Genomic DNA, 26,623 nt, shown 5'->3' on the forward strand with positions numbered 1-26,623 from the left:
GTATTCTGGATGAAGTTTTGTTAAATGAATAATTACACAGGATAAGAGGTCATGTGCAGGGTTTAATAATCTTAAGAACAGGTGATCGTTATCATCCTGATCCATAAAACCTGATCCTGTAGGTAAGTAAACAATAACCAGGAAATGACAGAAAAGTTTTTCAGAGAAGAGATTTCAGGTTTTGACTGAAGGTCCAGAGTAATGGCAGATTTTAATGCCACAGAGATGAGTTCATTCATTTTCTACAGTACAGTAGCATTTTTTATAAAGTGGAGAGACACGTTGTGATTGCAAAATGTGCTTAAACCTATTCACACAAAAAGAAGGAGAACTCCTCTGCATGTATTTTTAATAGTTTCTCTGGGCTGACCCACTTAAAATCAAACTGTATGCGGCTCATAAAGTAACTGAGTTTGATGTCTCTGCCTCAAACAGCTCGCTTCAGACAGAGCGCAAACGGGCTCGGTGTAAGTGAGACGGATTAGTCTGAATCATGCAAAGCTACTCGAGTAGAGCCCAAGAATAAAAATATGGAGATGGAGAGGAACGGACCAGATTCCCATTCTGGAAACTGGGTGACAGAAAATCATGAATACAAATAAAAGTTAAATCCAAGACGTGTTCAGCTTCAGCTTCTTTTTTTATTACTAAAAGGCACCAAATACAGGCATCAGTATTGATAGCATCGTTGTCATTTTCCACAAAATGATAGCACCAAAAATATAATGTCATTTCCCATAATTCCCGACTCCCGTGTAGTTTGATAGGCACACAGTTGAAAAATGACAGGAGGGGGGGTCAGAGAGAACGAACATGTTTCTTCAGCAGGGCTCTAAAAAATACAGTAACATCACAGGTACATCAGTAGCTGAGCGATAATGTAATACATCATAGGAGGGTTACATAAAAATACATGAATGAATAAAAATAATGATGTGAGTGAACACGGATGCTGCGTCTTTGGGCAGAACAAAGGCAGGTAGACATGTATCTCCCATAGGTGATTTCATTAGAACAGTAATAAGGCTGAAGCAGGCAGTCACGTGGACGGGATCCAAACGTCACAATCGCATGAAAACGAACACTCACAGGAAAAAAAAAAAAAAAAACTTTAGGTGATCTGTTCTGAAATTCATGAGGACAAATACTGCATGGCACTTAATATCGGCAGCGGTCAGAGGACAGTACGAACTGAGCAACGTGACAGATGTCTCTGAGTAAGGCTTGAAGAAGAGGTTTATTTTTTTAAATGCAAATCCTGCTAATGAGGGGAGAAATAAAAGGTGATGGCATAATTGCACTTGAAGAGGTCATCGTTGGTTTTTGTCATTTCCTCTCATTTATCCTCGGGACAGCAGCGCACCTTCCACTGCAGCTGCAGCTCATGTAGAAGCTTCAAAGATGGAAATTAATTTTTGTGCAGCCAGAATCTTCATGTTTAATTTATCTGCAGAATCAGTGAGTGACGCTAGTAATCTGGGGGGGGGGGGGGGGGGGGGGGGGGTCAAAAAGTTCCAGTTAGAGGCAAATAAACATGAAAACCTTGAAGACTTAAATTTGGCTGATCTCACATAAACAGTCGAGCTGTTTACCTGCTGGACTCTGATCTGACCACCTGCACTGTGAGCTCTGGGACTGCAGGTGGAGTACCGTCACTGGTCACCCTGCATGATAACCTCCTTATCCTCACGAGGGCGGGGCCAGTCTGAGGGCGGGGCCAGTCTGAGGGCGGTTCAAAAACCCCTCAGTGAAGCTGGGGCCTCCTCATGGAGTCAGACCAGGAGGGGAGGGACCACCTTTTTCTGTGGCATGGCCACTGACCGGCGTCCCGACACAGGCAGCTCTCTACTGTTGGAGTCTTTATTAATAGATTATATGACTATTACGGCTTGCTGTGGGGGTTCGAGGAGCTGATATGTGTGTCTGTGCATTGCAGTTTATGGATGCAGTTGCTAACAAGCAGTCTAGTATCAGCTGAGAACTTAGCTCTCCACCCTTTCATCTATATAAAGTAACCTCTGGCTCTAAAAAAGCCAAAACGGTGGCGGGAAAATGCTCATTTTTAAAATCTTCAAATCCCATCAATGGTTTGGGAATGTGTTGGAAAAGCTGCCGCCCTGTGGGGCAGGATCCTCAGGTGTGGGAAAGAGTCAGCCGAGGTGGTTTGGATACCTGGCTGCCACCCTGTGGAGGTTTTCTAGGCATACCCAACTAAGAAGAGACCCTGGGGTAGACCGAGAGCTCCAGCTCGGGAATGCCTTGGAAAACCCGGCTTATCCTGCTGATGATGGCGCTGCTGGTGATGAGAGTTGGGTCTCTGGTTTCAGCCCAACGCTTTTCATCACGTTCCTTTGGTGTTTCTTAAAAAAGGAACTCTCCGTGGCAGGAGCGGACAGTTATCCACAATCAGGCGCCTCTTTCCTCGAGCAGAGGAAGTCTGGTACTGCGAGCACTACAATCAGTCATCTCAAAACTGCAACCAGGACTGCATCACTGACACAGCTGCTGACAGTTTATGGTTTGGTGACTCAGCAGATGCACCTTTCCTCCCACCGTCTACGGTTTGATATAATTGATATTTGACCTACAGACTGCATCATTACAACGGGATTTAATCCTCCAGTTTACAATGAATTCTAACAATTTTCCTTTATGCTACATTTTTAGAATGCTTTTACTGCAGCGTTCAAAGCCATGGCAGGGCAGGAGTTTCTTTTTGCCTTGCTCACCACCCGGACCGTTCCTTCCGGAAATTAAAAACGAAGTTGAACTATGGTCGCTTTGACACAGTGAGGGAGATCCATCCACCAGAGACTACATAAACACTACCTCATGACACAACAGGACCTCCAGGGAGCAATTAAAAAGGATCCAGAGAAGAAGATCTTGAACGGGAGATTAGACAAATTTAAATGAGATAAGGTCATTTCCAGAACTTTCTGATCTCACTTTGTATGTGAGGAGGACTTCCACACAGGCTACGGCTCCACAGCAGTGATACTCATAGCAGTGATGTGACTAAATGCAGCAGGAAGTTGTCTGAGCTACCGTTAAGAAGGTTGTAAATATCAAGTAATACAGTAATGAAACGAAGACAGTTTGAGGTGGAGTTTGCAGATGTTCTGGCGGTTTCACACAGATGTGTGTTTCATGGATTCCTGAGGTAGCCCAGTCGTCTGCGCGTCACTCTTCCCTTTTTCAAAGCGGTATAAAAATACATAAACATCTCATTCCGTGAAGTACAAACTTTCTTTTAGAAAATACATTTTTTAAAATCCTACTTCCACCTTTTCCTCCGCTTCCTCATCCCACGTTTCAGACCTCAGTGCCGTCGTTGAGGTTGTTGTGGAGTTTGACCTCCAGGTTGACCTGTTTGACCTTGGCCTTGCTGCTGGCCTCCTGGTTGCGGTTCAGGATGTTGATGTTTCTCACCGTGCAGTGCTTGGTGCTGAAGTTCTTCTCCACACACTTGTCCATGCACACCTCCACCTTCGTGTTGAGCGGATACTCCTCGTACATTTTTGGCGCCTTCTTCTTGCTCTTCTTCTTGGCCGACCGTCGGCAGCGGCGGAACAGGAAGCAGGAGGCCAGCAGGACCAGGACCAGCAGGGTGACGGCGGCCACGCCCCCACCCACAGAGCTGCCCACATGGGCGTTAAAGGTGGGGGAGGGCCCGGCCTCCAGGCGGAGTGACTTCATGTTGGTGCCGTTCTTCATCTGATCTCCCTCGTTGTCGTAGATGAGCGATTCGTCAAGCGTCAGCCGGCCGCCGCGATCCACCAGGTCGCGTTTAGAGCGGCTCAGCTGATAGGTCAGAGAGCGCTGAATCCTGGGGCTGGACCGTGACTCAGGGCCAATCACATAAATTACCTGCAGGTACCACTGGTGCCCCGCCTCCACCTGTCGATCCATAAAAATAGAGGAGCGCATACATTCAGTGTTCATGAATAATGAAACAGAAATCAGGTATTACGACTTTACGGCAGCTAATCCCGCAAACTTCAGCATTTAAGCTCCTCTCTGGCCTTTTATTAAACCCATAAAACCTCATCTTTCTTCATCATAATCAACACTTTTCAGAGAAAATAATCTCAATGCCTTCAAATGGCTCAGATGTAACTCACTGCATTATTGAGTATACAACAATCAATAAATACGCCATTTTGCTCCAGCCCCGCCCCGTTATTGCTTGACTGCAGCTCCCACACCCCCCCTCTCTGTGCTCCACTCCCCTTATAAATTCTCCTGCTACACGTTGGGCTAGCTGGGATATCCGGACATAAGAATTCCTGCTCTCTCTGCGGGTCCTTGTTTACGAATGCACATAACCTGTCAGACATTAGCATTTCAGGAAATCTATATTTACCAGTGAACTACAAAAGGAACCGGAAAGCTTTTGGTACCAAACCCTTATCCACAGACTTCACATTTTCTGCTAACATAACTGACCTTTCTTATCCCTGTGCACCGTCACCATTTCACGCACTTATTCTAGTAGCTTAATCACATTATTGGTAAGCAGCTCCTCATCATTTTTAAAAATTATTATTATTTTGGCCTTTCATGGCTTTATTCGAGTTGCAGTAGAGAGAGATACAGGAAATCAGGGGTAGAGATATGGGAAATAGCAACAGGCTGGGACTCGAACCTGTGCTGCCCACACCGCCACGCAGTCGCCTGCTCAGCCTCTGAGCTACCCCGGTGTTCAGCTTTTAGCAGTGAGGTAAAATACCTCGAAGAATCTCAACTACAGAGGCCTTTGCAATCAAATATGGGAACATCAGCATTTATTCAACAATTGAGAAAAACGGAGCTTTCCACACAGCGCTGCACCACATGTGCCGCTCACGAATCCACTCACCTTGTAGAGAGCATCGACCTTCATCGTAAAGCCGTCGACTCCGGGCATGGCTGTCACGGAATCCAGCTCCGGGATGTCTGAGGCAAAATGAGCCTCGAAAGGAACGTCGTGGAAAAACCTGTCGCAGACGTCGGGCTGTTTACGGTCCTGCAGAGGGAAAAAGGTCAGAGCTTTAGAGCTGCGCTGAACGCCACACTTTACTCCGTTTCATTTGTTCTGTAAACTTCATTTAGCTTTAACCCTGAGGTTAAGAGGTTACATTTCTACAGGGCCTAAGTTTGATCTATGACTCCCGTAGATTCAGTGCACCGAACCAATGCGTGATAGGAGGACAGGTTTTTACATGGGGAAGAGTGCCAGGGATTCAAATAAGCTGCAGATTTTGAATTATGAACTGAGAGGTGGCAGTGGTTGGACTGGCTTGGCAGGTTGAAAAATGAATCATGAGACTGTGTTGTTTGCTCTGTACAGGAGAAGCCTCACATAAGATATGAGCACTTTTTAAATATTTAAGAGCCTTGGACAGAAAACACAAGAACAGCAGAAAAACATTAAAAAAGTGGTTTACATAACAGAAAACATCCTCAGAGGGAGCGACTGACACGCTCACCCTCTCCAAGAGAGAAATCTGCCCACGGTTCAGAGGACTTATTAAGACATTATTCTTCATGGCTGCGATGTGAAGCCTCTGTGGCTGCGGTGGCTTTGCTTTTAAAAAATGCAGGATCCAGTGATGCTCCTGCTGCTGCAGCCACATAACTGCTGCAGGTAACTGAAGGAGTTTGCCTACCTGAACATAAGAGAAAGCTGCACCTCCATTTGTTTGAAGTAAGCTTTTTTTAACAGGTTATTTCTCTAGAAATGAAGAAGAAGCGGAAAATGAAATGCAGTAAAGGGCTGAGCAGAGGCTCACTCTGTGGCACACACATGGGTTGCAGCCCTAACTAATGCGGCTAATTCTTTTTGAATACCTGTTCGGTGCCACAGGTAAGACTAATGAAAAGAAACATCAGATAATTCAGACATATCTGTACCAGCAGCAGGAAGCGATGTTTGAGGTGTTTGTTGGGTTGGATGCAGCCGTACTGCGGCCCCTCGTTGTACAGAGTTCCCGTGGGGTCAAAGAAGGGCACATAGCCGTCCCTGCCGGTGCACAGGTAAACTTTCTCCAGCTGCAGTTTGTAGGCTGCATTCAGGTTCTGCTCAGGGTTCCACAAAACCCTGCCGTACAGAGTCTGACCTGCAGGGGGCAGCAGAGGGACAGGTTATTCTGATTTTTCACGGAATGGCCCAAATATGAAAAAAACACATTTTCTTAACCCTCGGGTCATACCCATGGAGAACGCGCCCTTGTAGTCCATCTCAGCCATGGAAACATCAGCAGCAGCCGGGTCCATCATGACACCTTCTCATTGTTGCACAGCTGGAACTCTGTGTTGAGGGAGTAAACCACAGGAACGGGCCGGTTGGTCTGCTGGAAGGCAATCGGCACCAGAACCTGTTGGAGAAAATAAAGAGGGTTCAGCTCTTTATGCAAATATACAAGTCGCTATAAAATGGAGTAAAATCTTGTTGGCCTTAAATAAGAGAAAGTTATTCTGAGAGACGGTCTACTGTAATCTGTACAGCTGCACGGTCGTACTTCTCTGGAGCGTGAGCCGTGCAGGACAGCTGTTTGTCACCGGGGTCGATCCACGGCTGCGTGGGCTGAACAGTGCAGGGGACCAAGAAGACGGTGTACTCTCCAGAATAGTCCTTCCTGTTCAAGAAGACATAAAATTATTATTATCAAGGTACAGGAGGCGCACTGTACAATCGAGGGATTAGAATCTAAAAAAATGAGATAATAAAAACTTTCTGCAGTTGAAACCAGTCACGAATGCATCTTTGATGACATGGATATGATTGCAACGTCTCACTGCCAGTATTCTCCTTACAGTCCTAACTGGAATTTTCTAATAGAGTATATATGCCTCAGAAAATGCCCACCTCCCTCATAAAAAAAACCAAACAACTATACCAGAAAAAGAGACCCACACTTCCCCCGTATGAGCTTCTCTTCATTGGTTCCCTGTTAAATTCAGAATCTCGAATAATCAGGCCTCATCGTACCTTAAAGAGCTCATGGTACTACATCATCCTAGCAGAGCTCCTCTCCTGAGGAACCAGGTCCCAGTTTGGGTCAGGTACAGACCCACTCTCTACTTTTAATACCAGGCTTTTGATTCTAGTTAGATTGGATCAGGTGACCCTGAATCCCACAGTTATGCTGCAGTAGGTTCAGGCTGCCAGGGGCTTCCCATGATGCACTATTTCTCCTTCACCTCCTCAGTTTTCTTCCCCTCTGCTGTTGGACTCATGAACAATACCCTAGACTGTTACCACCACCCTCCACAAACGCTGATGACCCTATGTCTATGCACCTGTCTGATTGCACTGATGTACATATTAGTGGAATATAGTTACATTCTTTTATCTTTTAATTAGTCTCTGCACTGTATATTTTGTAAGCTCTAATATCTCTGATATTTGCAATTTGTATACTTGTATATTGTCTTATAGTTTTTATACTTATTTGTTTTTTTTTTTTTCTGTAAGCACGAAGTACCGCAGCAATTTCCTAATGCTGTGAACCTGTTCACCCATATGGCAATAAAAACCTTCTGATTCTGATTCTGATGTGTTTGTTCTAGATTTCATTACATTTTCTGTGTCCTAACATTTGTATTTTGTCCTTGTCTCTCTATTTCTTGTGTCCCCCCCCCCCCCCGAGTCCAGTCAGATGGCTGCCCATCCCTGATCCTGAATCTGTTGGAGGTCTCTTCCTGTTAAAAGGAAGTTCTTCCTCCCCACCGTCACCAAGTGTTGCTCTTTCTCTAATACTGTGGGGTCTTACTTTGCAGTATGAAGCAGATTGAGGTGAACTGGTCATACATACACTAAATATAAGTGAACTGAAGTGAATTTCTAGTCAGAAAGTTTCAGAAGGTTTTCTGTCCACATTAGCAGGTAAGGTGATATTAGCCAGGAGAAAAGCAGTTATATCTTTTTATCCATGGAGGGTTGTTTGGTTACAGCACTCAGAGCCATCCTGAGCTGTCTTTCTTAAGCTAATGCTAAGTCAAGCTACAACAGGAAAATACTGTCCCCAAATTCCCAGACAGGTAACAGTTTATCTGGAAGGGAAAATCACTGAAAACGTTAGAGAACGTCAGTCAGAGCAACAGCAACAACATCCGCCTCAGGGCAGCAAAATCCCTGAAATGTTCTAGAGAAAACTCCGATGATCAGATGATGCCCTAAGAGCAGCACTCCCTTCTCAAAGGAACAGACCTAAAACAGGTCAGGTTCAGGGAGGGGCAAATGAGAGAAAAGAGAGAAGAGACCAAGGCCAAAACACAAACCACAGGAAAGAGTGGACTGAAGTTCATAATGATGAGCACATCAGAGGGCAAAAGAGGCTAAAGGCATCATGGGAAGTCCCAACAGCCTGAGCCTGAGTACTGACCTGCTGTAGGAGCTGGTAGCCCTCCACAGCTGGTACGGGGAGTCAAAGGTTTGAGCGCTCCACAGCAGCTGCATGTCAAACTCAATGCCTCCGAGGTGGTCGGGGGCCATGAGGCGGGACTTGTGGCCTGGCAGGGTGTGGTGTTCAAGGACAAACTGACCTGAGGGAGAATAAGAGCAGGGGGTCGAACTCAGCACTGCTTTATTTTTATGTAGAAATTTTAAATATCCTGCATTATATTTCTGCCCATAAGGCTTTGCAGTCACCACAGTAACATTTAAACAGGCGCAGTAATGTATCCTGAGTGCAGCCCTTACAAACATACTGCTGCTTATCACAGGAAGCTGATGTAAAAGCTGCCCTGCCCTTAGAATAGGTAGCTGTGGACTGACCTCTGAATTTGGCATGAGTTTAAACTCAATCACCAGCCGTCCATCTTCCCTGATATAGATCCTGATGATCTGCAGTCTGGCTGAGAGGACGCTGTCAGTCTGGATACCTGCAGACACGAACACAAACGCAATCAGATGAAAGATTACATAATATACATAAATGTATCATCTCATTACATGCAGAACATCTCCTGCTCTAACGTAGACAAAAATCAGGTGTGTGGTGTTTTGGCAGCTTTTGTAGTGCCCCCCCCCTTCTGTAATGCAGGGATCTGATTAAACTGTGACTCAGACATCTGAACACATAAACGGAGAGAAATGGAGAACATGTCCTGACCTGTCCTCCAGAGCACGGTGTCGTAGAAGAAAGAGAACTCCATCTCGGTGTGATGCTCCAGAGAGGCCCAGCCTCTCGGCGCCGTAAACGTAGATGTAGGACACGTAGAGAGAGGAACCTGCACCGTCAGGAAGGACTGAGCCGAGTCCCGAACCTGGAAGAGCAGCAGCAGCCTTTAATGCTGGTTCTCTCAGAGGGTCACAAAGAACTTTTTTCCTTGTTGATATTCTTTTTTTTGGGGGGGGGGCTTTACACAAACACATGCACTATAATTAGGATGTCCACATCCCAGCACTGCCACGGTCCCAGGTTCTTGTGTTGTCTACATTGTTCCCAGCTGTGTCCTATTCTGCAATCACTCCCGTGCATATTTTATGCTTTCTCATTTCACTGTCTCATAAGCATAAATGGGGACTAAAGTTGTTTTCTTCGACAATTTTATCTTTGCATGTTTGTGTTTTGTTTGTGTTTAAACTGATATTTTAGCAGCTGGTCTACCAGCAGGGTTTCAGCAGTATTGCATCCATAGATCTATTTGTGACCCTCATTTTGAGTCGATATGTTTCACGGGGCATAAAAACACTGTGCAGTCCTATATAAAGTTCTCCACCTGGTCATCCTAACAGCTTATTCACTTGGCCTGAATAACAGTCTTACCCTTTAAGCCAACAAGGAAACAACAGAAACTTTAAACATCCTCTTCCATAACAGCTGATCAAACTTATCCAGAAGCCGTTTGTAAAGAACTGGCCCTTGGCTGCCCCACACACCTGGAAATCGGCGGTGACGGAGCCCCCGCAGACATCGATGAGCTCAGTCATGTCGTAGTAGGCGTCGAAGGTCCAGATGCAGCTCTTGAGGTTGAGGTGCTTATAGAGCTGGAGGGTCTTGCCTTCGCGGACGTTGGGGTTAAACTGGTAGGGGCGGTCGTATCCCGGCCCCAGAGAGATACTGTCGTATGACACGTCATCAAGGAAAGCCGGACTCTGGAAGAATGTTGACACAGAAAGTAAGAGAACTCCACACCTGGTTTATTTATTCTTTTCAAATCTGTCAGGTCATGTTGCATGCAGGTGATGTAAGTTATCTTTCTGCAGGCTGAAGCATGAACTCACTGCAGCAGGAAATTAAAGAATTTCAACATGTATCATCACGGGATTAATTTGAAATACCCTCAGTGTGAGCGGTAGATGCTGTAAATGTGGATTTAATCCCAGTGCGGCCTCCTAAAAATGACATTTTCAACTCTAAGGAGGCCCTGCTGAGTTTGTGGGGTGAGTATGTGTGACTGACCGGCGATCCCCTGAAGGTCTTGAGGGGTGACCAGGTTGGAGCAGACGTGCTGCTGTCTGTAAATCGACTCAGACAGCAGGGAAGTGAAGGTTGTGCAGCGGCATTGGTGGACACCAGGGGGAGCATTCCATCCTGATGGGGGATCTGGACTGAGATGTGGATCCTAAACAGGGACATACACAGAAGAGCATTTGTTAGCATAAAGTTTTGGTGAAGATGCTTATCTGGTTTAAAAGCCACTGCAGACCGGTTGGGGTGCTCTTTGTGCTTGACGTCTAAGTATTTGAGCGTGGCGATGAAGGACTGAGCCTGGAAGCCTCTGGCGGTTCCTGTGGTGACAGGCGTGTGGCAGATGGAGCCCTCCGTGCCGATGGTGGCGATGTTGCTCCTCAGAGGGGTTCCCAGGTGACCGGCTTTATCTCTGGCCTGAGCCACGCAGCGAACGTGGAAGCGCCGGCTGAAGTAAATGCTGTCCAGGACCTGAAAACAGGGAAGGAAAAGTTCGAAGCGTCCACGCAGAGGGATGCATGTTAAGCATAACTTATTATCTTACTGCCAGTAAATCCCATTAAAAAAATGAATCCATCATCAACCATCCTCACCATATGGTTGACGCTGGTATACGGGGTTGTATCTGTGACCGTCTCAAAGGGGGACCGTGCACCGCTGGTGTCGGTGGGAGCCGCCACTTCCCACGAGAAGTGAACTTGGGTCTGATTGATTCCTGCCTCCTCCGACAGCGCTCCTTCATCACAGAGTACTTGGGGTAGTGAGGGTCAACAGGGGTGACGCACACCAGAGGGGTAACCTGGAGAGGGAGTCTTCTGCTGCCCTCTTTAGTCACTTCCTGGACGTGATCGTAGTCAGCGCGGGAGACCACCTGAGGAGGGAGGATGGGAGATTATATACATTAGAGGAATTCAGCTTCTTCATTTTAGAGTCTGGAGCACTGCATGAGATGAGATTCCTCCTATCAAGTCATTTGGGGTATAAATCACCCACCACATAATATTTTAATGGCAGCTGAACTGATATTTCATTGTGAGTGGTTCTGGTAATGCATAAGAAATGTAAAAGTCTATAAACAAGTGCCTGAGGCAAAGTGCTGCCCAACATTTGCTGCTGCATTTTTGGAGGTCCCTGAATATGTATTAGAGGAGCGACGAGCTTTTGCCGGGAGTGGAAACCTTTCATGTGAGCAGGCTCTCTAAGTGCTGCACAAAATAGACAAAAGATTAAGTTCTCAGCTGAACGCTAAAGTGCCTGAAGGCCTCCAAACTCGCTGATTTCTGCTGCTCCTGGTTCATGTTCTTATGTCTCCTCTAAGTTTTCTTACCATAGGCGGGGCAGGTAGGATGAGACTGCCCGCCGCCTCCTGGTCCAGAATGGTCACCGTGGCCATTGTGATCTCCCCGAGCACCGCCTCCACTGGGTCATCAGGGCCAAGGACCAATGAGAGGACTCGTGCCACTCCCTGTCCTCATTGGACAAAATCTCCACTTTAAAGAGGATGTGATCCAGGCCTGTGGAGAGAAAAAAAAACCCAAGATATTTACTCCCAATAAATCATCAGGCTCATACTCATCTCCTTTAAAAACCATTAGAAGTCGGGGGGGGGGGGGGGGGGGGGGGGGGGGGGGGGGGGGGGGGGGGGGGGGGGGGGGGGGGGGGGGGGGGGGGGGGGGGGGGGGGGGGGGGGGGGGGGGGGGGGGGGGGGGGGGGGGGGGGGGGGGGGGGGGGGGGGGGGGGGGGGGGGGGGGGGGGGGGGCACTTTCTGTACTGACCCGGGGTGAATTTAAGCACTCGGCTCTTGGGATTGTAGTCGACTCCAGACTGGGCTGATCCATCCCGGTGCTGCAACGGATCTTGGACGTTCGGTCCAGATCTCCTCGGCGGATCACTTTGATGTTGAGCACTTCGATGCCATCTGGACCGGAGGCTCTCTGACCTGATAGGACGCCTGCTCGAACTCGATGGTGGAGCTGGAAGAACAGGAGAGGACTGACTGTCATCATTTGCAACACTTAATCAGCTTCCAAGACACCAGGTACATCTAATTAAAACAGTGGTGTACTAAGTCCCACCTCCATCAAGATTAGACTGTTCATTTTTAATAGTCTTTCCAAGTTCAGGTTTTGGTGGAAATATCTTTAAATACAAACTTCAGGCACCAATGAAAGCTGTCAGGCATTTGTACTTATTGTCTCCCTATCAGGGCCTTCACTTATCCTTAATCATCCTTATCAGGTGAAGTGTTCACATGAAGGGCTGGTGGCCCCTCGGCCTGAGGGTGGCATAGCTCTGATATTTTGGAGATCATCTCCACGGCTCTTTATTGACCATATCTACTTTGTGTTCCAAGTCTCTGAAGTCGTCATATAGTTCTGTTTCCTTTTGTATGTCCAACTTTCTCACTTACCGCCTGTCGTGTTTACGAAACGGTTTTCTGTTAATCAATGTTTTTTCAAAATAAAAGTCCTCAGCTTCTATCATGTTAGTATTGAGAGGAACACACAGTATCTTGGAAGTTTACACCTTGTAGATGTTAAGCATATAGCCGAGGGTTAGCAGTAGGCTAAAATAAACTCATACACAGACAAAAAAAAAAAAGATGATTAGAGGCTAATAGAGGCTAAAAAAACTTCCACCAAAGCATCTTTGATTTGTGTGTTTTTCTTGCTTACTGAATCAAAGGCATCATGGACTGCGTATCCAGTAAATCTCGTTTAATGTGAATTGTGGTACCGTCTTTCATCATTGGTGATGGGTTACGTGACGACGTTCGCTAGCTCCCACATGGCGCCGCTCCAGTGGTCACAAGAGCGTTGTACCGAGATGCAACCTGAAACTCCTCCTCAGGTTCAAACACCGAGTCATCGTTGATGTGAACTGTGCAGTTCTTCACCTGGAAAATGAGCAAACGCACAAAAAAAAACCACCCTGGTGTGTAGCTTGTGAGGACAAAAACACAAACATCTGGCCACATGTGGATTAAACATTTTACCTTCTCTCCTTTGAGGAAAGTGATGCGCGACTCATCTGCGTTCCTTCTCTCCTCGAAGTCGTCCATCACCATGGCGGACATGGTCCGGGTGAAAACAGCGCACCGACGATTTGAAGGAGAGGTCGCCGGTCCGGATGATGGGGATGTGGAGAGCATTATCTTTCTCCTTCACGGTGTAGGTGCTCTTCTCAAACTGCATGCTAGGAACTGAGAGAGAGAGAGAGATAAGTGTATGACATTTAGCACATCTGATTTTAAATCAAGGGTACTGAAGGTTTTTCCTGTGTGGACGTACTGTCCTGGAAGGTGTCTGTGATGAAGACGTTGGCTTCATAGGGCTCTTGGAGGACGGCACCCTGAGGAGAACTGAGGAACACCACGAAAGACTTCGGCTCCCTCAATGGATGGGGGTGTTCTGGATGTCATCCATGATGGTTAAACTGCACGTCTGTTAAAAAAAGGAGATCAGATCATTGCAAAGGTTATCCAGGTGAATTGTGTTTATTTACTGGAGTAAAAATGGGAGCTCCAACTGATGAACATGCTTATTAGGTTCAAGTTGAACTTAGGTGCCTCTCCATGATATAAAAACCCTCCAAAAATCACAGCTGTACACAATAATATGAACTGAAATCTTGCTTTGACTGTAGGTGAGAAGTCTGTCCTACCTCCTGAGTTTTCCAGGTTTGAACTCCACTTTCTTGGAGCTGGGGGATGTAGTCGACCCCAGGGCTGGCTGACGGAGGGTCCGAAAGGTCGGGTGGACGCACCACACAGAGGTCAGTGAGGACAGGTCGCTGCCATGACGCAGCACTGGTATTTCCAATTGTGCCTGAGTTGGGCGGGGAAAAAAAATGAAATGCAAGTTTAACAAGTGTGGAAAGTCCCGATTGCTGATGCTTTTCATTAGGTTACAAGAACATTAGGGAACCTTCAATGGTTCTAATTTACAGGTTCTGGCTTGATCTTCCACTTTGAACGTAATTAACATCCTGATCTATGAACAAACTGACAGAAACAGAATCTGGCAGCTATTTGGCTGTAACTAATGATGTTGTCTGTTCAACACTGTGGGAGGAAACCTCTGCATCAAAGATTAAAGCCACGCCAGCACGATGATGAAGAAGGAGAAGAAAGTAGAAGCAGCTCAGCAGAAAGATGAGGTGCAGTGTAGCTGTCACCGGTGCTAATTATAAGAGAGGAAACAATCTATTCTGTGTCACGCTCCAAAACATCCTCTGCTTCTAGATGAATCAACAACGTAAAATATCACTAACTGACAAATACACATTCACACAAAAACTTTCCAACATTCACACACAATCGCTCTGATGAACACGTCAGGAGCTACTCGAGGTTCAGAATCTTGCCCAAGGATACTTTGGCACACAGGCTGGAATCGAACCACCAACCTTCCAGTGAGTAGATGAAAGCAGTCCTTCACCTTCCTCCTAACATGCTCCTAAACTGGCCTCCTCTCTTTCACTGAGACAAACCCTCACTGTGTGTTATGTTCATTAGCCTGTTTAAGCCTCGCACAGGACCGGAGCTTCCACTTCCTCTTTCTGCTGTCTCCCTTCCTGTCCCCAGACTGTCGCCGTGCATGATTGCTCTGGTACCCCGGTCCCTGCTCCAATCAAACTGCACCATCAATCACACCACCTGCCTACAATGGGCAGCAAAGCAGTTATTCAGGGGGGGCTTTGATTCTGTGTGAGCCGCCGTGCCCCTCAGTGCTGTCGGTGTTTATTAGATAGACTGTACCTTGATTGTGTTATTTTATTGGTGCTTTGGCTTTGTGCGGTTAACCAGGCACACCTGTACTCGATGTTCATCTGCTGTTCCAGCTCAGGCATTAGTTTCTGTTTTGGCTGCATAACATCACCTGATAATGATCTCTTCAACATATTCAGCTGTTTCTGGTTTGGTTAGGTTACATTACTGCTCAGTCCCCATAGAGAGCTGGGGGGTCGTAACAGTGCCAGCTTTAATCAAACATGTGATGGAACTGATTTTAAATATGTATTATAATAATATTAATGCTTCTAGATATTTATTAGTCATTATTAAGCATTTACAAAGCTTTTCAGACAACTGCAATTTTACAGTAAGCAGCTAGATGCTCATAGATGTTAACAAATCATTTATTAACCAATTAGGAAACACTATTGCTACTGGTTAGTGTGCCAGCAGTAAAGCTGCTTAACTAAAGTTTAATTAACTGTCACTTTATCATTTACTACCAGTGGTTATTATGAAGCGCTAACAGTGCACTTGTTTTTATTGGAAGCCATTTAAAACATTTTATGCTTTCTGTGAATATTTTTAAACAACTTAAAGAGGAAATAAGAAATATGGATGTAGAAAGAAATGACCCCAGTGGATGTAAAAGGAAGAAAGGGCTCATACCTGCATCTTCGCTGAAAGTAAATGTAGCGTTTCCAAGAGAAACAGTCGATGCATCATTGGGCCCGTCGATAATGACCTTGGCCACCGACACGTCGCCCGTGCGTGCATTATCGGAGGCGTCAGACAGAACCAGCTCGAACTCCTCGGACAGTTCATACTCGCTGTCGTCGATGAGCTTAACATCACAGGTGGACATGCTGACGCCGGGGCCGAAGATGACGCGGTTGTCGTTGCTCATGCCGCGGCTCTTGTAGTCGGAGCCGGACTCCAGAGCGTGGAGGCTGCTACCCTGCGCTGACTTGGCCACAGTGTAGCAGAGAGCAGAGACTGTGCTGGAGGTATCGCCTGGACACGACGAGGGCAGACAGGAAGGTCAAACAGTGTGTGTGGGCTTCGCACTGCTCAGAAAAACCTTTAAAATTAAATATTATAGCCTGAATTCAAGGGAGCAGCAACAGATGTGCTTTAATAATAACACTGGGGTACCTAAGATATATGTATTTGTCTATTTTTATGTGGTACAATAAAAGTTGGTTAGAAGTTTTTGTGCTCCATACCCTACCTCTAGCATTTTTTATTATACAAAAAGGGAAAATAAGTTATTTGGTCAATCTTTAGCACTGATGAGGCTTTCGTGGCTGGCTGCAGGATTTTTTTAATAGAAATTTTCATGAAATATTCACGAACATGAAATGACAGAAACCCTAGTGCAGTGTGTACCTTTCCTCTCAATGGGAGCATGGATTGCGCCCGAGCTTTCATTGACGTGGTAGATCTTCTTGTCAAACTGCAGAGTGGGTTCGTCGTCTGTGTCGTTGATGTTGACCACAGCACGCGTGTTTCCACCCAGCAGTGCGTACACGGGCATGCTCAGCTCCACGTGGAAGCTCTCAATCCCCAAACACCTTGTCGTCATTAATGACTATGGTGCATACCTTGGTGTCCTCGCGCTCGTCAAACTGCACCTGGAAAACACATCGAAGGTGCCAATAAAGACGTGATCGTGCTTATGTATGTGTGGCCAGAGATTCTTTGTAGAACACACACATTATTGCATCTCCAAGAAAGTAAAGTATGCCCACTTTGCTGAATCTTCTTTCTCCTCCATCCTCCATGCATCCAAAGGAGTACCTCAGGGTTCCATATTAGGACCACTGCTTTTCTTCACATACAATAAATGAGCTTTGTGAAATTCTCTAATGCAGATGACAGTTATCGATTGCTCCTTCCCCTCAGTAGTACAAACCCTTAAATTCCTGCAGTCATTTATTCTCTTTTATCTCTACTTAAAACTGCAAACAAATGCATGCTCATTTTATTCTCAAATACACATAAGAAGATGTTAACAACCTCTGAAGCTTGTGAATAATTTGCAGAAAACTACTGGATTAAAGAGCAATGCCAAAGAAAATCTGTTCTCAGTAAAGAAAGCATAAATGCACGGGAGGGAAATGAAAGCAATAAAAACAGAAATATAGATTTTTAAAACGTAGAGTGACGAGCTTCTACCTGTCCAGCGTATTCCACGTAGTCCTGCTCTCCGGGCCGGGATCCCACGCTGCTCGTGGAAGTGGCGCTGCCCTGTTCAGTGCGGCAGAGCACGATGGCGTACTGGTTGAGATTACCGCTTCTCTTCACGGTCACCGCTACTGTGCCGGCTTTCTCACTCACATTGTAGCTGTGGAGCCAACAGATGAAATGAGAGGCTATTTCACGTCTTTAAACATGTAACAGGATGGATGTGAGACAGGTAATCATTATGACAGGTGTGCCGGGCTTGATCTCTTATAATGAGCAAATACGCGATAACAGGGGAACTGAGTAATCCGATTGATAGAGAGTCAAAAGTTGTGCCATATTTTTGTGTATTCGGAGCATATCCTGATCAGATGTTACATTTTCATGAACAATAGTGAGATACTTCTTACTGCAAATGAGGATGATGTGTTTTTGTTCAGTTGAGATATGGAGAAAAATACCCCGTCCCCCCTCCAGGGGTGGGTAATAATATATATATATATATATAACTCATGGTGCAGACCTTTTGTGCTCAAAGCTGATGAGGGACCACTGGATGTGGAAGACGTTGTCACTGACCACATTTGGTTTGCTATCTTTGACCAGGAACTTGAAGTTGTCCATGGTTTCCTGGACGTTCTCCTCGTGAAGCACGTAGCGGATCAGACCCAGATTGATATCAGCTACAAAGGAACAAGGCGACATTAATAAAGATCAAAGACTAGCATTAGTTACTGTTTTGTTACATTTTTATTATATGAAGGACTGGAGCAGAGAATTTGTAAAAAGTCTCACTTTGACCTCTGGTTTCAGAGGATTACAGCATATGGACGACCTTCTAACCCTCATGAGCAGCTTTTGTGAGTTTTGTGATAGTATTGAGTCTTTGTTGTTTTGATCCTAATAATGATTTTCAGCTTTGGGATTGTGTGTTTGGTTCCTGTTTATTATCATAACTCACTGCTTTGTGTTTTTTGCTTTTCATGTTTGAATCCCTTCTTGTTTCAGTCTTGATTGGCTTGATTTCTTTCTTTGCTGCCGCCTGTTGAGTCCTGATTTTTGCATTTCAGTTTCACCCTCTGGGCTTTGGATTTTTGGACCGAGCTATCAAAGCTCGCTGAAATTCTCTGCCTCTTTCATTTTGTGTCCTAAGCTCTACAATCCACACACCAATACTAGTTTGTGTCATATGCCGCATCATCTTCCACTTATCTAAAGTGAGGTCACAGCGGCAGCAGGCTAAGCAGGACATTCCAGGCCTGCTTCTACCCAGCAATGCTTTCAGTTCCTCCAGAGGGATCTCAAGGCAATCCCAGGCCAGATGAGATATACAGTATAAACTCTCCAGTGGGTTCTGGGTCTTGCCCATAACCAGTTGGCTGTACACTGAAAACCTCCAAACAGAGGTGAGATCCCTCTGGACATCTAAGCTCCTCATCCTACCCTTAAAGCTGAGCCCAGCTCAGAAGATGCAAATGATGATTTTAGTCATTCAGATCCATTTGCTTCTTTGCACTGACTAATTTCCATAAAATGCCATTACTAGGAAGTGAGCAGACTCACTGTAGCTCTGCTCTGATGGGAGCTGGTCATAAAGCTGTATGATCATGTGGGTTCATTGGAGAGTGTGAAAATGTATCTTTCTGAACTGAAAACAATGTTTCAAATACGCCAAAAATGATTTTTATGCTTGCACACAACTTTACAGTGAGGAGGACGACACGCAAAAAAGCCTGATCGAATCTTAATGGTACCAATCTTTGTGAAGAATGTATTTCCTGCAAAATAATGCTTCCATAATTTGCAGCCTTGGGCCAATTCCCATTACTTGGAAATGAATGTGAAGGTGGTTACGGGCTCTGGGCTTCTGCTCATGTACACCTTCCAGAGAAGGCTGGAGAAAAGGAAACACTTAGATGAGAGTCCCACTGCTGGAAAACTGGTCAGATGACCTTCAGGAGGCTCAATATAAACATTACAGTTATGAGGGGAGGACTGAATTATGCATTCATATCCAGAATAGTAATATATCTCAAACATATTTTTAGACTGAGTGCAAGCATTTGGCAGAATATGGGAGCCAATGTTCACAGTCGGGATGATGTTGACAGTTTGTACTGGAAATCTCATCTGTTTTATTATTCATATTGCCTCTCTGTCGCGCTCAGGCTAAGGGTTATTTCAGTTATTGGAAATTTATTATCATTACGAAAATGATGTTTACAAGCTCCAAATTGAGCATGAGACACATCAAAGTGGTTGTTTGCACTTGTGCTGTCTGCAGCCGGGAGGATCAACATTTTACACACTCACACTGATGCTTGTCTGCAGCCGTGAGGCGAACATAAGCCGGCTCATAATGAGAGCTGATTTAAACTGCAAATTGGCCGGGTGAGCACATGGAGAGGGAAAACACGACACTCACATGTCTGCTGCATGTCTGCTGCAGTGGAGAAAAGATGGGGTCAAGCTTTCGTCCCTCTTTCTCACTGTGAAAGCTTTTGTCTTCAGCCCTCCTCCTTCAAACTGGCACTACTATCTGCAGCAGCATGAATGATGTAGGATGACCAGAAGAGGGCAGCGATGCAACATTAAATTGGATGAAATGAAGGAAAGGTGGCTCTGTTCACTGATAGAGACGTCTTTGGGGTCATTCACTGGGGGGTTTAGAAGGAAAACCCGGCAGCAGTAACTCTGAGGCATAACTGATCCTCAGGCATTAAAAGGTCCTTCAGACGAACCCAAAGAAGACGTGAGGGGTGGCAGAAAACCACGGCTTCATTTTACGCAGTCATGACCATTTGATCAGGGGAGTGATGCAGTTCATCAGTATGCACTAAAAAGTAAAATCATCCCAATTTTTATGAATATTTGAAGCAGGAACACACACACACACACACACACACACACACACACCACACACAGGAGGAAAAACTTTTTTTGCTCAACCTTAAAACCATAAATTTGGCCGTTTCCTTACAATTAGTTAGCAAACGAGTAACAGGCGCTCTGACTCAGAGGCTTTCAGAGTTTTTGAGGACACACAACCTAATATCCTTTTTCTTTCTGTCTTCACAGGAGCTGTGTGTGTGTGTGTGGTGGGGAATATTATATTTACCATAAATAATTCATATTTTTGGGAGTGAAAAAATATTTAGTGTTAGAGGCTAAAACTTTTGACAACAGCACAAATGCTTCAATTTTTATTTAGATTTTTTTTTTACGTTTCTATGATGTAATTATATGTCTCAGAGACTTTGGCAAACAAATCAAATGTATTGATGGTGTCGACCTGCATTTCTCTGAGGCATGCTGGATCAAATCCTGATCGATGGAGATCCATTCCTGCCTTATCCGTGTTCCAGGTTGGTCTCAGTTTGTGGGCTTCTGCTCGTCCACCTGCTTTTAAAGAATTCACCGCACAGTCTCATTTACAATAAGATTCAGGGAGTTTCCTGGCCACGGGTCCAAAACGTTCATTTGATGATCTCCTTAGTTATCACCTTTGCCTCGTGACAGCTCCCGGATCGTTGGAATAAGCTGATCTTTGAGGACATTTTTAGATGGGTCATTCCTTAGAAGTGCAGGTGAACAACCACACTCACCTGAACCAATCAGGACTTTGCCCTGATTGGTCCCAGCATGCCACAGAGAGTTGCAGAAGAAGGGTCAACACTGTAAATACAGACTGCATAAATTTGATGAGCTGACTTTTCTTTTTGGATAAACATCAACTTCTGTAAACGATGTGTGTGGAGGGAGGAGCACCCTGGGATATCTAATAAGTTCAAATATATCTGCTGTCCAAATAAAGGAGAGAGCTTCTGCACCTTGTGTGAACGTGGTGATGGGGTTCCCAGGTTTCAGCTTGCTCTCCAGGAAGCCGTGCTTCGGCTCCGTGGTGATTTCATAAACCAGCTGTCCATCATCTGTGTCCGGGTCCATGGTCAGCAGCTCCTTCTTGGTGATCAGGTTGGCAGCCTGACAAACATCAGACAGAAACGACTCAAATTTCCTGTTTTTCAGTTTTCACAGCACAGACATCATCTGTGCTCCGAAGCACGGCTCTCAGAGCGCCACGACTCATTACTGGGCGTTTCATTTATTTTCAGTTTCACCTTCCCTGCTGCAACTATCACAGCAAAAACACAAAAACATCACCTCACAAATCAGCATATCCAACATCACACATGCCATCTAAAAAAAAGGATATTTCTTCATGTGCATATGGCTGATCTCTGCATTGACAAACATTTAAAGAGCCCCCACTCTGAAAGGAGAAGTAGGTCACTTTTCTACTCTGACAGCACCGGGTTGATGTGAGTTATGAACTCCATAACTGTGTCTAGATAAATAACTGTGAGATGCTTAGCCTGCTGCTGTAGCACTGATCTCCCCACATTAATGCAGATTAGCATCCAAACAGTTGTTCTGTGATGGCCGGTTGAGTACAGATGATCTCCACATTTAAAACTTTCACAAAGTTAAAAAGAAAACACAGAAGGAAAAATATTTGTTCCTAAAAGAGATTTAAACATTTAAATGAGTTTTATTCTTGTAAATTCAAAAATGCTGCAGTCTGCAAACAGAATGATGTCATACTCCACTGAGGATGTACGATGTAATGGCTTAAAATGGATTTCTGTTGTGTCTTGTATATTTTAAAGATCCCTCAAAGTGATGATGATGATTCCAAATGAGCTTTAACTTCCAGTCTGGTTATATGCAGCTATAATCACATACCTGCATATGATCCCTGTATAAAACTGAAATAGGAACACAAACCAGTTAATCTGGTGTCAGTTTAAGCTTAATAGACTTCACAGTCATAAACCCTCAGCATCAGTTAAGCCCACAATAATCTGATAGCATCTGATCTCTGTGCCCACATCAGCTAACTGCTTAGCATCCATGCATCCAACTGATAAAATCCAGAAAAGCTGTTTCTCCTGCAAGCCGCTTTGCAACCAGCTTCCACCACAGCTCCCTGTGACTTCATTAGTGTCACGTCTGTTCTTCTGGCTTCAGCCTTTGATGGTGGCTGTGATGTGAAAGCACGACACACAGTAAAGACGAGTCTTTCTGGAGACCTTCTTCGACAAAAATCTACTTTATGTTATTTCTGATCAAAGGGAAATATCTATTACTTATGAGTAATTAAAAAAATACAATTCTGGTTAATTTTCTCGGTCCTGGCTTAAACCTCTTTGGATTTGCCAGTAATTTCTAAGTGGACAGCGGCCTTTGGACCATGATTTCGAGAAGCCCAGATTTGAGCATTTTGGCTGCATCCTCACAAAGCAGTGACAGGTTAGCCATGCTCTAAAGCACACCCTGCTACAACATCTAATTTACACCGAACAGGACCATCAATAACAAACTTAACATCATACTGTATGAAATATGACCTGGAACTAGCAATTGAAACCATAATGTCAGCAAGGAACTGTTCACTATGTCAAAGACTGAGTGAGCCATCCATCCATTTTCTACTTGTCCAAGTTTGGGTCGTGGGGGCTGCAGTCTAAGCTGAGACACCCAGACCCCCCCCCCCCCCCCCCCCCCCCCCTTCAGCCACCTCCTCTAGTTCATCAGGGACGGCACCGAAGAGATCATCTCTCAGCGTGTCCCAGGTCCTCCTCCGGTAGGACATGCCAGAAACACCACACTGAGGAGGCATCCAGCAGGTATCCCCTCACTCATGAACAACACACTTGTGCAGGGGTCACTCCTGCGGGCCATAAGAAAGACTGATGGGATGTTCTTCCTGCTTCTTTCTCAGCCTCAGGCTGCCTATGTTTGCACATGGAAGGGCAGGATGTCCCAGAACAGGCTGTACTCCCAAATATTAACCAGTTCAAATGGAATAACAGTTTTCTTGACCAAAGGCAACTAAACTGATAAATTGTTAATGGTCAGGTTTTTACTTTCCAGGAGTGAAACATTGTGATAATTTGGCTCAGTGATAAAACAGTCAGGACTTAATTACCTGCAGTGCAAACAGCACAGAGGATGAATGAACAAAGTGACATATTTACAGCGACTACCAAACAAACCTGTGCTTTGCATTGTGATGAGATGTGCAAGCCAGCAGGTGGAGGTGGAGCAGCTAATTTAGGAACAAACAGCGGTGGAGCTTCTCCTTTGCACTTCACAGAGACACATTTAGGAGAGTATTCAGACAGAGCAGGGCGTGCTGGTACTTTTTAAAACTTAATTTGCTCAGAGAGAGTTCTGCTGAGCAAACAGACAGCTCATTTAAACACATCTGAATGATCCTGGTGCTTCAGTCCTCTGCTGGGGTCCAATTAAAGGTAATAAATTAGGGAAAAAGTTCTTCTTAGCGGCGGCTCTGCTCACTTTACGACTATTGAACATCACAATTGGTTTCATTTTATTTGTTTGCAAAGGCCTACACACTCAGATTTCTGCAGGCTTATAAATGTATTATCAGCACACTGTGGAGCATCAGATTACAAACTACCTGACATGTGATTCTCTGGCTATTTCTTTTGTGTGTGTTTGTGTTGTTCGAGGGAGGCCATTTCCTTCTGTCACCAGATGAGCGGTTAAAGCCAGCTTCCCATCATCTCCAGCCAGCAGACCTGATCTGTGTGCAGGATGTAAACTTCAGTGACAGTGTGAGAGGTTTGGCAGGAGATTAAGTGTATTTTGGGCTCCTGGTTGCTGTTGGGGAGCTGTTGCAGCAGGGTCTCCCCTGGGCCCCGGCTGTAAGAGGCTGATGGGGGTAAATCTTGTGTGTAAATGAAGAGTTTGCTTGTTTGGCCATAAAACTGTGTGTTTCCGATGCAGTCTGATGGTACACTGGCACGCACCACAGTTCAGGACGACGGCTCTGAATGTCCTTTGCTCAGATGCTTCATGACGGTGACGTGACACTTTGCACTGACACGCCTCAGCCCGGGGAACCAATTCAGACTGAAGACTGAGTTTAGTCGCCCGGCTCTCATCAACGATCCTTCACATGAAATCTGACTCAGTCTGAGACAGAAGACGATGTCTGCCTTTTCACTAATGTTTGAGGTCCGTGGGAGGAGGGAACATCCAGGGGAATGATCTGGAAACACTGGAAGCTGTCTGGACACGCCTGAGAAGATGACCTTGAACTTTAAATCAGAGTAAACGTTTGATTTTTATGGATCTGTTCTGTAAAATCACACCTCATATTGATTTGGCCATCACCAGACCAAAAAACAGAAACATGATCCTGCAAAAAGAAGCCCTCTACCTTGTTTATCCATGTATTCCAGCCACTGCAGTCCCAGGTTGGTGAAAATTAGCGGCGTTCCATCATCAACTGGCAGAATATCTATCTTGAACTTCTGGGGAGCAGCTGTCACTATCTGGAAAACCAAAAAAATGGAATTCAAATATATTTTTAAAGACAGCGGACATGATCTGAGTAAAATGTCCAGTGTTAAAGTACTACGAGTCCAGAACATGGACTACAAAATGTGCATCTTATTTCAACCCAGCAGAGTCTCATCTTCATGTTCTCCTGCTGCTGGTGTAACTCCTGAGCTCCTCCTTGTTCAGGATTTCTACTTTACCAAAATAAAATCCCCTGCGTCCGTCACTGATCCCAGCTGATCCAAAGTAAAAATTAATGAATGATAATCCTGAAGGCTGGCAGCACAACAGCAGACATTATTAATGCAAACCTCACAAATGTACTTTGATCAATTAAAATGTCTCATAATCTGGATTTAGAGAGATATATTAATCTACATTCTTCACACGAGCCAACGACTCGACAAGAAGCAGATTTTATTACAGCGGCGTGATATTCAGAGTGAGTTTATCAGCCTGTGGGTGAAAATTCAAAACACAGCAGCAGATTATAGAAATGAAAAATACGTTTATAAATTAACATTTATGTGAACAGCGCCCTTTGTCAGCTTTGTTGATTGATGGTGCTTGGTGATGGTCGGATGGCGCGTCGCTATGAATTATGGGGTGGAATGATCTGCTTTCCTCTCAGATCTTTGGCTAAACCAGAACTCACAAGTTTCACAAGAACCGATATTCAGCTTACAGAAACACACAAATGAAAGCTGGAACAGAAGCACAAACTCGGACACATAAACTCAGGGTTCATAAACCACCACACCCTGGGACTAAATTATTGTGCAGCAAAAATGTGTGCAGGGTGATGGAGAGAGAGCACAGGCTTGAAGTAACTCTCACTGACCAAAGTTTGAAAAGCTTTGTGTTCATAATGAGCGCTTAAAAAAAAAAAGCAATTGAAATGTTCTTAGGGACTATTTAAAGGTTCTGCAGGGTTTTACTTTATTGATTCAACCACTGCCAACAGCAATGACAGGCTAAATCAGATAAATTACTCCAGTATTCATAGTTACTGCGGTGTGTCTGAGGTGCATGAGGGAATACAGAAAGTACAACTAATCACCACAAGAGAGGCTGTTAAGGTCAACTTTGACACATGCCATTTGAAGGCTGCGTTTGTCCACCCGGTTTATAGGAACTCATACATTATTTAATAACACAGCAGCTCCAGTGGGAATGAAACCGGAGCAGCGGCAGAGATGATGCCACCACCCGTCTTCTGAGCTGCAGGACACGTGGGGCCTTCGAGCCAAATGTCCCCAGGAGATGGAAAGATAATAACCCCAGGGTTGAGAGGCGTGTGTTTGTGATTGGGGATGTCAATACCTGCATGCTGTCACTGGGATTAGTCATATAGACTGTCAGTAATGACAGGTGGTGGAGAGGAGCTGAGGGGACAGGTAAACTGACAAGCAGAGGAGTCAACTCACCCTGAGGCTCACTCATAACTGCCACATAAAGCTGGCATTAACATCGCACACACACACACACACACACACACACACACACACACACACACACACACACACACACACACACACACACACACACACAACACACACCACAGAGGTTCATTCTTCTACACTTGTAAGGACCTCTGTGTGATGGTTTCTGGTCTAACTGTGAAAACAAGCCACTGGCATGGATGTCAGAGTGAATCTAAAGCCCATGTGGTTGTGGACCACCTTCATCCCGCCTGTGACGTCCTAAACAGGAAACAAAACCATCCTCAACGGTTCATGCATCTCGGGACAGAGTGCTACACTTTTGCTTGCCCACATGATGACCTCCGGTACTGAAGACGGAGCCAATGGTGAAATGCTAAAAACTGCAGTTCCTCTAATGTCCAGTTGAGGCTCCAAAAGGGAAGTTTTGCTTCAGGTTTGGGTGTAAAATTCAAGAATACTGCAAAGAATAATTAAGGGAACATTCG

At 45.2% G+C, this 26,623-nt stretch overlaps 1 protein-coding gene across 1 annotated transcript in view; it reads right to left on the bottom strand.

Moving 5' to 3' along the window:
- Positions 1-1,498: 1,498 nt before the first annotated feature.
- LOC115775886 (extracellular matrix protein FRAS1-like) overlaps positions 1,499-26,623 on the bottom strand; it is a 30,641-nt gene continuing 5,516 nt past the window's right edge. The window contains 38 exon segments of the mRNA XM_030723396.1: positions 1,499-3,900; positions 4,862-5,008; positions 5,896-6,101; positions 6,195-6,263; positions 6,266-6,359; positions 6,488-6,620; positions 8,370-8,529; positions 8,762-8,782; positions 8,785-8,868; positions 9,099-9,252; positions 9,869-10,084; positions 10,396-10,470; positions 10,472-10,495; positions 10,497-10,554; positions 10,639-10,871; positions 10,994-11,125; positions 11,128-11,271; positions 11,728-11,849; positions 11,852-11,914; positions 12,176-12,244; positions 12,247-12,327; positions 12,330-12,373; positions 13,137-13,210; positions 13,213-13,296; positions 13,396-13,488; positions 13,490-13,602; positions 13,691-13,802; positions 13,805-13,843; positions 14,064-14,147; positions 14,150-14,225; positions 15,804-16,149; positions 16,525-16,703; positions 16,705-16,769; positions 17,314-17,482; positions 17,846-18,005; positions 21,153-21,303; positions 21,441-21,445; positions 24,572-24,686. Of these exon segments, the coding sequence (XP_030579256.1) occupies positions 3,316-3,900; positions 4,862-5,008; positions 5,896-6,101; positions 6,195-6,263; positions 6,266-6,359; positions 6,488-6,620; positions 8,370-8,529; positions 8,762-8,782; positions 8,785-8,868; positions 9,099-9,252; positions 9,869-10,084; positions 10,396-10,470; positions 10,472-10,495; positions 10,497-10,554; positions 10,639-10,871; positions 10,994-11,125; positions 11,128-11,271; positions 11,728-11,849; positions 11,852-11,914; positions 12,176-12,244; positions 12,247-12,327; positions 12,330-12,373; positions 13,137-13,210; positions 13,213-13,296; positions 13,396-13,488; positions 13,490-13,602; positions 13,691-13,802; positions 13,805-13,843; positions 14,064-14,147; positions 14,150-14,225; positions 15,804-16,149; positions 16,525-16,703; positions 16,705-16,769; positions 17,314-17,482; positions 17,846-18,005; positions 21,153-21,303; positions 21,441-21,445; positions 24,572-24,686 (4,779 nt within the window). The 3' untranslated portion in view covers positions 1,499-3,315.

Source organism: Archocentrus centrarchus, unplaced genomic scaffold (genome assembly GCF_007364275.1).
Source record: "Archocentrus centrarchus isolate MPI-CPG fArcCen1 unplaced genomic scaffold, fArcCen1 scaffold_26_ctg1, whole genome shotgun sequence".
Taxonomy (NCBI): Eukaryota; Metazoa; Chordata; class Actinopteri; order Cichliformes; family Cichlidae; genus Archocentrus; species Archocentrus centrarchus.